Source organism: Polyodon spathula, chromosome 21 (genome assembly GCF_017654505.1).
Source record: "Polyodon spathula isolate WHYD16114869_AA chromosome 21, ASM1765450v1, whole genome shotgun sequence".
Classification (NCBI taxonomy): Eukaryota; Metazoa; Chordata; class Actinopteri; order Acipenseriformes; family Polyodontidae; genus Polyodon; species Polyodon spathula.
The window spans coordinates 9,602,313-9,619,318 of record NC_054554.1 but is presented as its reverse complement, the minus strand read 5'-3'; the positions used below and the strand labels follow the sequence as shown (position 1 = coordinate 9,619,318).

At 36.7% G+C, this 17,006-nt stretch overlaps 2 protein-coding genes across 3 annotated transcripts; both read left to right on the top strand.

Annotated features, from left to right (window-relative positions):
- Positions 1–124: 124 nt before the first annotated feature.
- mvda (mevalonate (diphospho) decarboxylase a) lies at positions 125–9,719 on the top strand. Of its 2 annotated transcripts, XR_005947057.1 has the most exons (11): positions 125–328; positions 807–877; positions 1,476–1,590; positions 1,891–2,037; positions 2,785–2,984; positions 3,405–3,479; positions 3,882–4,100; positions 4,880–4,995; positions 6,795–6,903; positions 7,356–7,543; positions 8,152–9,719. XR_005947057.1 is itself a non-coding variant. In XM_041221867.1 (10 exons), the coding sequence occupies exons 1-10, from the start codon at positions 253–255 to the stop codon at positions 7,443–7,445; spliced, it is 1,218 nt and encodes a 405-aa protein (XP_041077801.1). In that variant the 5' UTR covers positions 125–252; the 3' UTR covers positions 7,446–9,719. The 2 variants fall into 2 exon arrangements, 1 of the variants encoding a protein (XP_041077801.1); XM_041221867.1 differs by having other exon boundaries at positions 7,356–9,719.
- Positions 9,720–9,807: 88 nt separating this feature from the next.
- Positions 9,808–15,374, top strand: LOC121296377 (cytochrome b-245 light chain). The gene is made up of 6 exons (XM_041221868.1): positions 9,808–9,960; positions 10,713–10,782; positions 11,449–11,523; positions 12,271–12,354; positions 12,695–12,776; positions 13,119–15,374. The coding sequence occupies exons 1-6, from the start codon at positions 9,903–9,905 to the stop codon at positions 13,302–13,304; spliced, it is 555 nt and encodes a 184-aa protein (XP_041077802.1). The 5' UTR covers positions 9,808–9,902; the 3' UTR covers positions 13,305–15,374.
- The last annotated feature ends 1,632 nt before the right edge of the window (positions 15,375–17,006 follow it).

Genomic DNA, 17,006 nt, shown 5'->3' with positions numbered 1-17,006 from the left:
CGTATGAGAATAGTCTGATCAACGCTATTGGCTGCGCCTTGTTTAGAGGGCGTAAGGATTTGTCTTGATTGGTAGAAATACTGCTTTCCGCTTTTACACTAGCCAATCATTAACAGCACACGAATTTTGGGTACGATAATGTGGTGTATGGACAGATTTTAAAGAAACTGAGAGATTTTGAAGAAACAGCATGAAAGGTGTACAGCTGCAGCTGTTATCAGATAATCGGATTTAGTTTATTTCTGTCTTTTAATGTCTGACGAGAAGTCTAATGTCAAGTCACTGGTGACTTGCACTGCTCCCGTAAATATTGCTGTCATTAAATACTGTAAGTATGCATATTGATATAGTTTGGTAATATTGTATTTTGTATTCAGCCTTCTCTATATAACTTTTCCTAAACTGTTTTATTAAGAATTCTATAAAACTAAAATTATTTAGCGGGCACTACACCGAACGAAACGTGCACCAAACCGACACATTAAATGTAGTTATTAAAAAAAAAAAAATGTTATCGACTAACGACCTGATCCTTATGTAAATAATAATAATAATAATAATAATAATAATAATAATAATATTATTATTATTATTATTATTATTATTATTATTATTATTATTAAAAACAGGGTGTTTTCACTGTTAGCACTGTGACAGACCAGGCTTTGACACAACAGAGGCACAGGTCTACATATTTCTATTTGATATAAAAACTTTTTTTGGGGGGGGGATAAGAAAGAATGTGAAGAAGCTGTGTTTAAATTTACTAAAATTGTGCCTGTTTTTCTAAACTGTTTTTCTTGTAGGGGGAAAGAGGAATGAAGGTTTAATTTTACCTATCAATTCCTCCTTGAGTGTCACCCTTCATCAAGACCAGGTAAGGACCCTGGGGTCATACATGATATGGCCACGTTATGAGAAGAAATGTGGCCACTACATCCATTGAAAATCCTCCCTGTGTAGCTCCCTGTTCTGGGTGATACAGTTTGCTCATTACACAGCCTGTGTTCGGTGTTACTGAACCCGGTGATTGAAGCCTATTGGAGTTAGAATCATCTGTAGCCGTTTTCTTCCAATGTCAGGCACCAGTCCAACTGCACATAGACCAAGGACCAGTTTGAATGTTGCACCACTGCTGGAACCCAGCAGGTAGACTGTAGTTCAGTGAGCAACTTCCATTGTCTCTATCAAGCTGATCACTTCATTTTACCCCCTGAATTTAAGCAACAGATGTTGCCAAGTTACTGAACCGTGGAGACAGAAGCCCAGCCTGGGAAGTCTCTCCATAGCCTTGTGGGGCGCAGATCCTGTCGGGGTTCTCTTAAGTGTAAAAAGGTTAACTCTCCCACTGGTTTTTGCACATAAAAAAGTTAATTTGTTGTACTTATGTTGTTTTTACATGGAAGCTAATTGGCAGTGTTACATGTACTTATTTTACTATGTCATGCTGAAGAGTAATCTGTTTACAATTTTAGCTAAAGACAACAACAACGGTGGCATCAAGTCGGCTTTTTAAGGAGGATCGAATCTGGCTCAATGGAAAAGAGGACAATATCAACCATCCGCGGCTCCAGTCCTGCTTAAGAGAAAGTGGGTGACTTTTAAAATGGTCACTTTCACTAGAATGAACCATTCACTGTATAGCAATGAACAAGCAAGCAATACCATTACTATGACAATGCTGGAGCAGTCATGAGAGCTAGTATAAAGTTGTACAACATTGAATGTATACAGGGGACGCTTGTTTAAAACATTGAGACTCCAATGATACAAAAAACGACAATTGTTTACCTGGGAAATCTACTCCGTTTTGAATACTGTATTTATTTTAAGCAGCTTGAAGCCTCCCCTTTAAGGAGGAATCTGAATTGTTATTTTTCTGTGTTCCAGTCCGTCGCCTGGCCAGGAAACGAAGCAGTGATGGAGACAGTAACTCTGAGAAGTTAAACCTGTCCCACAAAGTTCATATCTGCTCCATAAACAACTTTCCAACAGCCGCTGGGTTGGCATCCTCTGCAGCAGGCTACGCTTGCCTGGGTAACTGGAAAACTCTTTAACCTTGTCTAACAACATGACTCCAGTCTATAATTTACACATGTCTTTTGAAAGAAGAAAAACTGCTAATGTGGCACTGCGTAATAAAGGGTACATCCATAACTATGCAATCTCAGTAGTGGTAAATTATACATTCTTGACAACATTTTCAACATTTATAAGCATTGAGAAAGGCTTTTAGTCAAAATGTTTTACAGCGTTAAAAGTATTTCTACTAGTACAGTACATGCTATAATATGTTAAAGAGAATTTTGATCCTGTAGTAGGCTTGCTTATAAGTAAATATAAGTGTAATGTATTGATTGTCAGTGTGTTGATGTGTAACTGACAAGTGTTGGCTTTTAATCTGTGGGGATATTATAGTGCTTACACAGAGCTCTGCAATACTGTGCACAAAGCTCAATAGAACTACAGCAACCAAACCTAAACATACATTTATAAAATATTGTATACTTTTAAACAAATAAAATACATAAAATGTCTGGGTTTGGAGTATTACATTGGCATGCATTGTTTCATAGTAATCTGAAGAGTATTGGTTTATGCATGTCAAGAGCAGTCGGTATGAGTTATTGTGATTCCTCACCCCCCCCTCCTTTATAAATTGAAACAGGCCATCTAAAATCATAAAACTTGTCATCGAGCTAACATAGCCCTTATACACAATTCAGTAATGATAAAGATCTTGCTGTCCACTCAGACTGTTGTGAACCTCTCTCTGTGTGACAGTGTACACGCTAGCCAGGCTGTATGGAGTGGAGGGGGAGCTGTCTGAAGTGGCTCGCCAGGGGTCGGGCAGTGCCTGCAGGAGTATGTACGGGGGCTTTGTGCAGTGGATCATGGGAGACAAGCCTGATGGAAAGGACAGCATCGCAGAGCAGATACTGCCAGAGACTCACTGGCCCGAGCTCCGAGTCCTCATACTGGTGGTAAGCAGGGGCTTTGAGTAAGACAGTTGCTTTCTGTATTGCAAAAGAAAATGTCTAAACAGCAGGCTAGAGGTGTTCACAGACCCTCAGAGAATTGTACCCTTGCAAAGCCAACAATTAATGTGGGAATATTGTTTGGAAAAATATGTCATCACACTAGCTTCAGATAAAGTATGGTCTTACATTGTATTACTATTTAAGTGAGCCACTGACTCTCTTAAGTTTTGTATCGTACTTTGATATGGAAGTTTCTAAGAACTTGATATAAAATATATGGTGCCAGATGATTACAGCAAGTGGAATATAGGGCCCATTGTCACCAGCTTTTGTTCATATGCATTTGTATGTTTGCTGTGTCATATATCCAATGAACTGTATGTACACTGTACAATCATGTAAGATAATGGTGTGTTTTTACAGGTGAGTGCAGAGCGGAAGCCAGTAGGAAGCACAGCTGGAATGCAGACAAGTGTCCAAACCAGCCCCCTCCTAAAGGTACAGTTGAAAATACAGCTTCCTTTATTGTCAATCTAGTTCTGTGGTCAGGTAGATCATAGTATATTTATTCCGACTGAAAGAACTGAATAAAGTTTGCGTTTAAAGTGAAGAAAATGTGTTGGGTCATTGCAGCCCATATGAAAAAATGAGGTGAAGAAAATAATCAAAAAGCTTCAGTCATTTTCTGACCATGTGGACTATGTGTACAGAGCTAGTTTACATGCAGGCAACATTACCCTGGAACCCGTTTCTCCAGGTTGAAAGACCTTCTCGGAATGTGGTCCACTTGATCGACTCTGAGCTATGCTACATGTGGTACTGAAGCTATTATAGGGGAGCAAAGTGGACATTTGGAATATAGAGTACTTCAGTTATTCCTGTCTTTTCTGTGCGCTTCAGTATCGGGCAGAGTCTGTGGTTCCTGATCGGATGAAAGAGATGATTGCTGCAATCCGACGGCGGGATTTTGAAACATTCGGAGAACTGACCATGAAAGACAGCAACCAATTCCACGCCACCTGTCTGGACACATACCCTCCCATCTTCTACCTGAATGATGTGTCCAAGCGCATCATCAGCCTAGTGCATCGCTACAACACTCACTACGGAAGGACGCAAGTAAGTATGAAAGACCTATTGAAATGACCCTTTTTTTGTCATCTATGATTCTCTTGCTTTTATAATAGTTACAAGAGAAAGGCTTCCAGGCTGTAGGGTCGCAAAATGAAGTGCAGAGATGATCAGAGACAATCGATCACACCGATCGTTGCATCAAAGGTTTATTGCAGCGGTCATCAAAATACAGAGCGCTCCAGAGAATAACAGTCACTTCATCAATAACTAGTGTATTCTACCGGGGTAAAGCACATACATGGGTTATATAGTTTCCCCATAACATCCCCTGCTCCTATCAGGATTTGGCACGCAGCAGACAATTCATCCATCCCTACCCCCTAAACTCATATACTAGAGGATAGCTGTGGGGCATGATTGCCCCCCCCGTTACGGTTGTTATGTTCACTTTAACCTGGAATTTATGACCTAGCAAGCAAGCAGGCATTGCCCTTCTTCTACCATCCCCCCACTGTCCCTGGACATCTGACCCAACCTAATGGTGTACTGAAACATTCCACCCTTCCCCCCTCCTTTCACAAATTCCTTACTAAACATTGTAAAACCGCACCCAAATGATCGTTGGTTGATACTGCTATCCTGTTCGGTTCCTTCAAGGCGCATCTCCGAAACCTTCTATTTTTCAATGGGCCATCATTTATTTTCAGTTAGATTATCATCTAACAGTAACGATGATCACAATTAGTGTTAAAACCAGCCCCCTCTTGAAGGTACAGGCTGATCCCCGAGTTTCTTCCTAAAGCTGTGCTTCTGTGGTTCTTCAGCTTGCGTACACATTTGATGCTGGTCCTAACGCTGTGGTGTACACGCTGGAGGAGCACGTGGATGAGTTTGTGGAGCTGATCAAGCAGTACTTCCCCCCAGAGACCAGTGGTGAACAGTAAGTAGCCATAGTCTTGTGTAACAGTCTTAGTGATTGTTTACACAAACCTAACGAAAACACAAGTTATAAATAACTGTAAATTATTGAAAATCATTTTTAAATAAGGAGGAATGAAAGATGGAACATTGCTTTGCAACCTATAATTAGGCACAGGCAATGCCAATTTATTTTTTATATTGAAAAAGGATATCATTGTTTATAAAACTTTTATGTTATTAATAAATGGGTGTTTATACTAATACATGGTTTTGAAAGGATGGCTTGAGTGGTGCGTGTGGGTGGTGACGTCAGACCAGGAAAACCAAAAACACAGGACGTACGGGTGAAACTGAAACGCTATGGCGCTCAGTATTTTATTAATAAACAGAATTAAACACACAGGTTATACAAAACACCAAAATAAAGCAAAAATAAACACTAACAAATAATTCTGAGTATAAAAACCGAGTACCGTGTTCGCTGGCTGGTAGCATTCGCTCTTACTTCCTTAACTCTCTCTAATACTCTGCGTTTGTCTGAGCCTGAAGTAGGTGTTTTATACTGTGGCTGGAGTCTTAATTACCTATTAAACAATTACCTTATTAAGGCTACAGCCACATTCCCACGGGCTTTATTGGGATGGGGATTTAACCCCACCCCCCCCAGCTACACTATGAGACTGGCTTTCTCAAGCAATAAACAGTAACGTTGGATGGCTTTTGTCCGTCCGCACACAAACATAATAATAATAATAATAATAATAATAATAATAATAATAATAATAATCCCAGTCACAATGGTCAATATTTGTAAAATGTTTATAAAGTTATAGTTTATCTGATTATACACAAATGCCATATACAGATGGACACGATAGGTGATAGGTGTATAAGGGTCCACATTTTGAATAAGGACCCAAATAAAACAAAATAACTATGTTTTGGTTGCTTGTAACTGCTGGGCTTCCTGTTATTTGTCATTTCTTTCAACACAGTGATTGCCGGCTGCAGACACGGAACTTGGCATAACAAGAAAACAAAGAGTTCCTGACATTTTCAATCAAATAGGAATTTAGAAAGCCTTTCTAAATTCCTGTTACTGTCGTTGCTGTGCAGATGAATGAGAAACACTGTAATTAATTTTCTATAGAAAAGAAAGTTGGCAAAAAAAATATTATAGGGCGGCAAAGAAAATCAGTGAACTTGGGTTTTTGGGAACTATTTAAAAAACTTATTTACAGTTCTCTGGGGTTAAAAGTTTTTGTGAGAACTGTGAATACACTTCTAACCTTCTATAAAAAAAAAAAGTTAAAAAATAAATTTGATTTGGATTTTAAAAAAAACAGCCCTGAATAAAACATTCTTTAAAGCAGTCTCTAAAGTTTTGTGAATAGGGCCTTTAATATTAAATTTAATATTTGCAAAGCAAATATTTCTCATAGTCATGTATATAAAAATAACCATTCTTGGTGAGCTAGGGAGGAATTAACCATTTATAAAACTTTCAAATGGCCAAAAAGAGTTAATAATTGAAAAGAAAGGTGAAAAACAAATATACTCAAGTTGTGCATGTTTGCTGTAATTTTATAATACAAATGTCAGTTTTTCTTTCAATACCAGTGCATGTTTGTCATGTGTTTCTCAGCTGCAGACTCAGATAAAACCACAAAAACTGACTCAAATTGTTTGTAAAACAATTTTTGATGTGAAATGAAAAGTGATGTGATACAGTAGCATTTACCAGAGGCTGATGTTGAAGCAAGCACTGTAAGTGTTGTACTGTAAATACATGTAGTTAATCACTTTCTGTGTCTCTAGGTTCCTAAAAGGGCTGGCAGTGAGCCCAGTGTCTGTAACAGAGGAGCTGAAATCTGCCATTGGGATGGAGTCGTGTCCCAGAGGAATCAGTTATATCATTAACACAAAGGTAGGAAAAGCCCTCAGATTGTGCAGCCTTACCCAAAAAAAAACAAAAAAACAAAAATATTTTGTTTGATTTGTCAAATACTCCGCTTTTTTAAGACTTGGTTTGACTGCAAGTTCAGGAGCTGCTCTTTAGTTCTAGTGGCCCACCACTGACATATCTAATGAAGGCTAGATCAGCAAAAGTGTCTTTATGTTAGTACACCAGCACTATTTAATATGCAGCAGTATGTTGCTAGATGGCTCTGGCTATTTGGCTGATCTAGCCTATGTTACATTTATCTATGGCAGTCAAATAGATCTTAAGAGCATCCTGGAGCTCAGATGATAGCACCTTAACACAGACTGGGAAAATAACATTTGAAGCTGCTTGCTGTATAAGGGCAGCTGCACCATAACTAAATGGTAGCACTGGCTTCAGTTGAATCCTCTCTCTGCTTCTTTGTTTTTCTACAGGCAGGACCGGGCCCTCGGGTTGCAGAAGATACAAGCCTCCACCTGCTGGGCTCAGACGGGCTTCCAAAGCACTTGAAGCAAAGTGCTTGAGAATTGGCCTCCACAATGTGTAGCCAGGATCCACTGCAAATGATATCACTGAACACTGATACAGTTTTAATGAAAGAAACAACCTGGAACCTGGCAGAGTAATATATATTGATTTGCAGGGCACCTTCATTGATGGTTTACCCATGAATGCCTCATTTGTGTTACTGCTGTAGGTGTTTGATTCGTTTTACTTTTAAACCTAGTGAAGGTACCACAGACTGGTGTTTAACATGGCTTGCTCTGCAATGGTTTCCAATATATTTTGCTTTGTATTTTTTCATCCTTACAGCCTGGTCTTTTACGGTCCTTTTATATAACCATTTATTGTTAGGACTCTTGTACTCTTTATTTCTAACAAAGTACTAGAGGCTGAAATACATGTGTTGCTTTTTTAACATAGGGGTTTATTACTAATGATTTACCTACAGTAAATACCCATGTTTATTTTGTTTGGCCTTCTACCTACTGGTGCATTTTAAAATCTTTAAAAAGGCAGATGAAATACAGCCAACTAAATACTGTAGCAGCACATTCAGCTCCTTTTGCATAAAGCATGCAGGCTAGTTATTTAACAATCAGTGAACACTTGATGAGAAGTTACAAAAATTTGCGCAGCAAAGTGTCATCGTTTTGGGTAATTTCAGATTAAGTGTTGTTTCTTTGTAGCAGAAGTGAAACCTGACTTTTCTCTCTCTTTTTTTTTAAGGTAATTGGAGGTATTTGAGCAAGACACACGTAGCCCTTGTGGTTTTACAGGATGTATAATTATACGTTTTCAACACCCTTCATTTATTTTATAATTCTTGTTTTTTCTGTTATTTGGTGTGATTGAAATTGTATTGAACGAGTTGACTCTGTGTTGCTGCTACCCCATCAGGACCGCCACAACATGCAGATAAAGACCTTTTCTATATCGAATGAAAATAAAGATGTATTTCTGTAGCGGTATGTTTGTTTAAACCTGTGTAAACGAAGCTTGTACATCGCATACCAGTATTAGGAGGTTGAACCTCCTAACGCCTTCAGCATTTCCTTTTTAGAACACAACATTTCTTATTTGGAATCTATTAGTGTAGCATTTTCATGATTTACTGGTGAAACATTACGCTGCTTTCGTCAGAGTAACATAAATTTTCCTCATTTCAACTAGTATGCATTAATGTGAATAGGAGTCTGCTTGAACAAGCTACACATATTCACCCATTGATTAATTTGATCTCACAAGTTATTATTCCCATATATCTGGAAAACCAATCCATTTTTGATGGCGCTTAGTATAGCCATTATTAATCATACATCATTAAAAGTATCAGATTTTAAGATTTTATGGAGGTGTGTCTTTAATAGTACTTAAACAGGATACAAGCACCAGATTTGCTCACCAATTACATTGTAACTAGAGCTGATATTCTACCGAGGTCAAAGTTAGGGTTCAAGCTATAGCTGGTGGTATTTATATGACTGCTTGGTATTTAATATTCAACCTCCAAATCTATGTTACACGACAAACCAAGAGAAAATGAAGGAGTCTTTTGTACTTTACCAGAATTTTTACATGAGCATCAGTATTGATAATGCAAAAAACAACCGAGGACGTCCTCATAGCTAATTAACGCCATGTCTGTGTTATACTACTTATACCGTTTTTATTAAACTTAATTGCTCTATCTTGCGCAGTGCTGTTTTGCATACAGTATAGTGATAGAGCATTAATTTACAGCTGTGCAGCGGATATAAACTGCTAAAACACTATTTGTTTTTACTTTATAAAGTGGAACAAAGATGTTATAGGTGCAGCAGAGTGAAAGATCAACTCTTAGCACTTCGTTGATTGTATGAAATGTATTTAGTCTTGCTACACATTGAGGTCTACGCCTTTTTGAGCAAAGGATGACCATACAGAAAAAAAACGGGTGGGGTAACCGCGAGTAACTGAAAATAACATCTAAAAAATAATATCTAAAACATGAGTCCACAAACAATTTGATACTATTACCTTTGTAAAATATTTTAAATGTTAGAATCACCAAAATATATATTCTCCCCACACTCATTATAGGTATAGTAATAAATAGCATAGTTTAAAAGGAAACCCTTCCAAAACTGTTCCACCGCCTAAAATACATCGGACACTCCTAATACTAGATTACGTTTAGCAAAGGGAGAATTTACATTTATATAAGTATACACGGAGACAGAAGCTGAAACGAATTTAAAAGAAGAGAAACACAGTTTACCAGACAGATTCGTCTTTTCTTTTCTTTTTTTTTTTTTAAACAAAGTGAATGCAAATCAGTCGGAAGTGACGCGTACGTGCAGGCAGGGATTGCACTTTTCACGATATTACACTGAAACAAGTTATCAGTAGCTGAGACTGTCGCCGCAATACACAGACCAAATAAAAAACGGAGTTTTCATTTTGTTTTTTGTTTTTCATTAATAAGTGCAGTAAGAACAATGGGTCAGATTGAATGGGCCATGTGGGCAAACGAACAGGCTCTAGCCTCCGGACTGAGTAAGTAAAACTTTTAAAAAGTTTTGGAAACGTTATTGTTATGCTGCTAGTGTTCTGAAATTGGTCTTTATTGATGATATGTATGCGCAAAGTTAATATGATTTGTAAAGCATTTGTTTTAGTGAATGCTTAAGCTACATCCTGTATTAATGCACATAAAGCTGTATTGTGTGGAGAACTTTAAGCTTAAATGCACATGGGATTCTATTCCAGTTATTCACTGATCCATAGAGCAATGTTTTGTTGATATCAGTGATAATATTTTTGATATGAACAATATTACAAAACTCATATTATTTTTCATTTCAAAAATATAATTTTTGATATCACAAATAGAATTGTTGACATAGAAATGTATCCTTTATTTTGATATCAGAAATACTTTTTTATCTTAAACCCTGGTATTCTTTATAGTAGGAATAAAACTATAGTCTTTATGTTAAAGATATATATAATATATAATATAATATATATATATATATATATATATATATATAATATATATATATTAAAATATTAAAAAATAGGATTGTTGTTATCCAAAATAAAATTGTTGATGTCAGAAATGTAAGATTAAATGTTAAAACGACTTGCCCTTCAGTGTATTTTCTGCAGAGCTCAACAAAACACATGCAAAAAAAAAAAAAAATCTGTAAAGGGATTGTTTCTTCATATTTACTGTAATGTTTCACAATATATAACTGCTGGTGATTGTGATAGTTTTTTTCTCACTGTTTACTTCCTTATTTCAGTTCTGCTAACAGGAGGCATAGTGGGAGTTGCTGGACAATTTAAAGACTGGCAATTTGCAGCCTATGGAATGTATCCTTTCGAATCAAACAGACTTTACAAACTGCATTTATACACCTTTCATTCAGATACTTGCATGTTATTCATTCCTTAAAAATAGGATTTGACTGTGCTTCAGAAAAATGCATTTTTGAATAAGGTTAAATAACTAGCTGACATTACTTTTATTTCAAACTGAATTCCAACTAGATTATTTTTTTTGTTCATTAAAAATATGCGGATTAGTTAAAATGAAAAGTAACTGATACAAAGTAATTACCGATCAACGTCATCAACGAATGCAACATAAAGTCAGAATTCAAACCTCCTCAAACCGGTCTTTCAAAATTCCGTGAAGAAAGTGACATTAGTGTTTTTTTTTTTTTTTAAACCTCACCTCTTATCTGATTCACTGGTATAATGTTGTGCAGTGACATTTGGTTTAGGAATAGAAGCTACCAGGAAATAGTTAAATACATTTAGAAACCAGTTTTGTAAGGGAATACATTCCAAAAACTTTTTTTTTTTTTTTTTAATTACAAAAATAGCAGTCTTTGAAGTGGAGGAAACACAAGGCTGAATGAATTGGGTGTGTTTTTCCATTTCTTTGCCAACAAGTGCTCGCTAATAGACAGGAGGAGGAATGCAGAGATGCTGAATCACTTTGAAAGTTCTTCATTTCTTTGACCTTTGAACCAGTGCTGCTGGCGTGTTCATCTGTTTGTTGGAATACCCGAGAGGGAAGAGGAGAAAAGGCACCAGCATTGAGAGAACGTGAGTGCAGGACACATCAACACCAGGTCTATTCAGATCCTGCGAGCAGCATACCCTGTCGATATCTTTGAGAAACTCAACAACTTGTAGCGTTGCCTTAATGAGCTTTCATGAGCGTTCTGGGAAGATCATACAAAAAGAGGTGTACCCAAGTCCAAGTGTCCACTGCTAGCCTGTATTGTTTTACATAAGTAAGAACTATACTTTGGTGGCAGGAATATCCTGAGTAAAGAAGTCAGGTCAGATGAAGGCAAGTAAGATTAGCAGCGCTGGAACTCACAGAACTAAAATGGGGTGCAGTTCTAAGTCTTAAGTTGTATTTGAGGATACACAGAGAAACCTGTCTGTGCTATAGTACATTACAAGTACATAATGTGGATTTAGGTTACCTACTTTTTAAGGATACTAATAGGTCTAATTTTATATTTGCCGTTGTAGTCTTGCTTTTTTTTCAGAAAAGTGTCAAACCTTTTATTTTTTAAATGTTATATTTTAAAGTTTATAAAGATTTAATTTACATGATGTTGTATTGGGTCTCTCACATTTATTTATTTTTTTTGTTTTTTTAGAGATGATGATAATAGGAGGCCTACGGTAGAAATACTTGGGTGTAGTTAAAGTGTGTGTGTGAAATAGGGTAGAGATAGAACACAGTGATTTTTTTTTTTTTTTTTTAACTTGGGATCTTTTTTTTATTTATATATTTCTTGTATATGACAGCTGATGTCCTTCTCATTGTCTTTCCAGGGGTCAGAGGTACCTGACTGTTTGTGTGAAAGCATTTGGTCCACTCACACGGAACTACTTTGTCCGAGCAGGGCTGCATGCTGTGTGAGTTACGGTACACACATCACTCCAAGATCACTTTGTGTTTGGTCAAGGAGATGTATGAGGAAGTTTTTAAATAGACCAGAAGGTTTAATGAATTATTACTAGTTTGTTCAGTATTATATCACATTTTATGTTTGTTTTTGCAGCAAAGCTAGAATAAACCTGGTATCATACTTCAAACATTTTTCTTATTGAAACATTAATTACACTGTGTGTGTGTGCGTGTGTTACCACAGAAGAGGAAGTGATTCTTTTCTTTTTTTTTACACGCTGCACCTATTTTTGGCAGGCCTAGCCTACGTGCTTGAACAGCATGTAATGAAAGTTCCTCTCTTTTCAGTCTATCTGTTCCAGGAGGATTTATGCTGCCCACAGTCCTTGGCTGTGTGTGTGTTGCGATTGCCAGCCTCATCTATTTACTGGTGAGTGACTTCCTCAAGTTTCTCTGGGTCATTTCAATTCCCTTTCATCTGGGTGTCAATCATTTTAGCTAAATGAAGTAAAACAGTAACAGGCTACTTGCAAACTAAGAACTTTCTTTAAGCTAGTAAAGCAACAGATACAATTATTTAAAATTAAAATACAGATTTTCTTAAGCATTTCGTCCTTTCAGACTGGCACAGTTAAGATCTTTATAGGTATTTAGTTAAGACCTATGTTATGTGATGCATGTTAGCTATCTGTAAACACTGTGGTTTCATGATGTGCTGTATGCGTTGCAATACACCTGTTTTACTGTTTGTCCTTATTTTAATTCCATGCAGGCTGCCATCCGCGGAGAGCAGTGGGAACCCATCATGCCTCAAGTAGAGAGCAAGGAACGCCCTGGACAAAGTATGAAGGAACCCCCCTCGAACCCACCCCCGCGCCCCCCCGCAGAGCTCCGGAGGAAACGGCAAGAGGATGCCGCGTACGTCAACCCCATTCCCATCTCTGTCAACTCTGTTTAAGAGCACCTCCGACAGGACCGCGTGACCAAGGACGGGCACAACTGAACAATCGCTCCAGGCTCTAATAGGCTGCACTGCAGGGGTTCTAGTTTACAGGAATTCCTCTATTTTACCCAAAAAACATATTCTGTAAAAATGTCCCTTGAAAATACTATGAACCCTGGTACTGTTTAGATTTTACCATTGGAAGGACACGAAATGTGTATCTTTTATACCCCCAATTTGTTTTGCTTTGTCTTTTATTTCGGCAGTTTGGCATTCTAGCAAGTATTAGTTCTGATACATTAAAATCATACCAACTGTTTCTCAGTTGGATCTTTTTGAACCAGTGTGTGTGTATAATATATATATATAATACTGATGGATCGTTATTAATAGATTTTCTTGTTAGAAGGCAGAAGTTGAATCAGATTTGTTTGAATTCTCACCAACAATAAATCCCATTTGTACATCTTTTAAGGTAAATTAATAAGACTACATTTTGTTTGGGGGATAATCCACCGCTGGATTTTCTGAGCTATTTGTCAGCACATGGCAAGCCTCTAGATTTCATTAACTGCTTTTTTTAGGGCGAATCATGGACAGGTGGTGGATGCAAAACCCCCAGCTTTGGCTTATCCTGGTGGGGAATAGGGTAATCAAGTCAACCGATTAGTGGGTTATAGTTTCTGTAGTGATATTTTAAAGCATTGGTGATCGTCAGTGTTTTTAATAACTTCCCTACTAGTACTTTGAAATTTGCACTAGTACTGCCTACCAGTGCAAATTTTATTTATTAACAAAATTGCAATTGTTTTGCTACAGTGTGCATAATATAAAGGAACAACATCGACATGTAGAAGTGAAAATGTTTTGAAAGTCTTTTTTACTGGCACTGATGCTAGATGGTACAAAAGTTAGTTCTAATGTATGGTAGTATCATCTCTACTGGGTTGGCCACACAGCTGCTGTGTCGACATGGGCAGGCACAGACGTGAATTTGAGTCTTCTGTGGAAATAACTAAAATAGAGTGTTATTTTAAACTTCTGTGATGGTGCTTTTGAGTTTCAAATGTTCTTTTAATCGTAAGTTTCTGCTCGCTCATGTGTTGCAGTTAAACACTGGGAAGTCCCCTTTCTGTTACATTTTATTAAGCCTGTTTCCTGTTAAAACAGAAAAATAGCCAGTGTACCAAATTATTTGCCTGTATAGTGTGCACCACGACTTTCTTAAGTACAGCAGCTTGAAATGTAACAATGCATTTGATCTGAAAAGGTACCCAATAACCTGGGTACTTCCAGGTTGCCATCTATGTAAACCAGTCCTCTATCGCCTTTTCCTACCTGTTTATCAAATACTTTAATAGCCTCACCTGCTGTAATTGGTATTTTACTATACATTGTTTTTTTTCTATACAATTTACCAATATAAGTACAAAACAGGTTTGAAGAGGAGGTAGTGGTTATTATATTAATTCCATGTATTAGTTCTTTAGTGTTTTTGTTTCTGAATTGTTGATCAGGTTTTTATTTGCTCCAATTGTTGTACTTGATAGTTAAACTCCCATGTTTCCCTTCTTAAAGGGGGGGGAGGGGGGTTAATATCCTTCATTTAAGTCAAGCTAGCTCTGTTTGCTATATAACTGCTCCCATTCTCTCCAGCAAGCTTGCTATGGAGTTGATTTGATAACCTTATACCCTGTTGGGATAAGACCCAGCTGTATTTTACAGTACTTAAAAATTCACCTGGAATCTGGATTACATGTTTAGAGGCAGAGGGCAGGTTGAAATAATCCAGGGTGATTCCTCAGTGCTGTAAAATGCTCTAAAAATACACCTGTGGCTTTTCTCAAACGGGAATACGTTGATCAAGTCAACCACCAACAGGCTCAAAAAGCAAAAAAAAAAAACAAACAAACAAAAAAAACCCCTCAAACTTCAGGATGACTCATTTATCCGAAAAGCTGGATACCTGTTTTTTTTTCATGAGTTCCAGGTGTTTTTTCCATGTCGATTTGACCAGTAGTACAGTTCAAAGAGGACTGCAGATTGCTTTATTATATGGTTGGAGTATTAAAATAATTTTCTTTGCACACTCTCTTAGTCGCTTTGCTGTGTGTGAGATGTTTAGTTAGATCAAGGAGGGTACATTAATGTGAGGGGAAAAAAGCCAAATGAAGGAGACAGCCGGGGCAGAGAAACACATTTTCAGAATCCTTTGCAAAGAAGTTTCTGTGCAAGTTGTTGAGAAAAAACAACACGTTTTAAGACTAGAAAGTCTGATTTCAAGAACATGCTTGTGTTGGCATTTAATAGCCGGTTCTTTATGTAAACCAGATGTTCATTTTCACTTTGTCTTAAATTAATGTTTTTTAAAAAAATTTTTTATAAGACTACTCAAAAATCAATGCTCCTATCAATCAATACTGTTGGCAATATAGTTTTTACAGTATAGCTTATAGACAGTTTTGAATCAGTAAATGCAAGGTGCAGCAAGCACAGTATGGATATTGGTGTTGCCAGTAACACTTTATAGATAATATTTATAGAAGTGATTTATACTTTTCATTATATTTAAGATATATTCCAATCAATCCTTTTGGAAGTACTGGTTTGTCTCTTGCTTTTGTTGCTGTTATTTTAACAAGGTAATGATGCTTTTAATAAATCTGTATTCCAGTCTCGATTTGACTGAACTGAATTTTTTAGCATTGAATTCAGATCTTTTTGGGGGTTTGTTTTTTAAAAAAAGAAAAAAAAAATCCTCAATTATCAGATTATGAACTTCAGCAATATCTCATTTGTGGACATTAGTTTTAACCCATACATTTACAGTCTGATTGCAGCCCTCAATGACCAGCCCTAGATTACAACCCCCCCACCCCTATGAACATGGATGTAATCCCATAGATTAAACAGCTCTTCTCCTTTTAAAATTGAACCCAATTTCCAAAAGCATAGTTTTCCCTAATTTCCCCCTTGCTCATTTTTATTTTACAACTTGACCCACTTCATAGTTTCCTTTGATAAAGATTCCCAAGTGTTTTGTTGTAATGTCAGCTGCTAATTAAATTGAAAAGTGCACAAGTAAACAATTTTACTTTTGTATTATATGAATAATTAAAGAAAAGATCACAAATTATTTTTTTCCCCGTTGCAATGTAGAATCACTGTATTAAAAATAGTTACCTGGTTTTAGATTTTAAAAAATATACACGTCTGGGCCAATCTAGTTAAACATTTTTGAGAATTATTGCCAGAAGATGGCAGTACAGTCCTCAATTCTGTTAACCATGTCGTTTTTGTAGGTTCTAGTATTTCACTAATGATCCAACATAATACAAGAGAATATGCTTTTGATTCTGTAACTACTGTGGACCTTTTTAATGACATGGAAATACAGTGTCTATGTAAAAAACAAAAAAAACAAAACAAAAAAAACTGCAGTTAGAAAAAACTGAAAGCCTGCCATATAAATAAGCAATACAGTAATAAATACAATTAAACAGAAATGTATTTTTCTTTTCTTTTTTACTTAAGGTATACTGTATAAAAACCTAGCTATACACTACAAAGTAATGCATTCAGTATGTAATCATGTTATTTTGTAGTGAGTTTTTCATTCAGTATCTTCAGTATACAAACCAGTTTTCCTAAAATACAGTTATGAATTGGTCCAATACGTCTAGGAGGATCACACATAAAAAAAATGGGCTACAGTTG

Excerpts from the sequence above, each read along its gene's own strand:
- mvda (XM_041221867.1), top strand. The coding sequence starts at position 253 with ATGTCTGACGAGAAGTCTAATGTCAAGTCACTGGTGACTTGCACTGCT. Across the intron at positions 329-806 it reads TATTGCTGTCATTAAATACT|GGGGAAAGAGGAATGAAGGT; the intron begins GTAAGTATGCAT and ends TTTTTCTTGTAG. Across the intron at positions 4,996-6,794 it reads CCAGAGACCAGTGGTGAACA|GTTCCTAAAAGGGCTGGCAG; the intron begins GTAAGTAGCCAT and ends CTGTGTCTCTAG.
- LOC121296377 (XM_041221868.1), top strand. The coding sequence starts at position 9,903 with ATGGGTCAGATTGAATGGGCCATGTGGGCAAACGAACAGGCTCTAGCC. Across the intron at positions 9,961-10,712 it reads GGCTCTAGCCTCCGGACTGA|TTCTGCTAACAGGAGGCATA; the intron begins GTAAGTAAAACT and ends TCCTTATTTCAG. Across the intron at positions 11,524-12,270 it reads GGCACCAGCATTGAGAGAAC|GGGTCAGAGGTACCTGACTG; the intron begins GTGAGTGCAGGA and ends TTGTCTTTCCAG.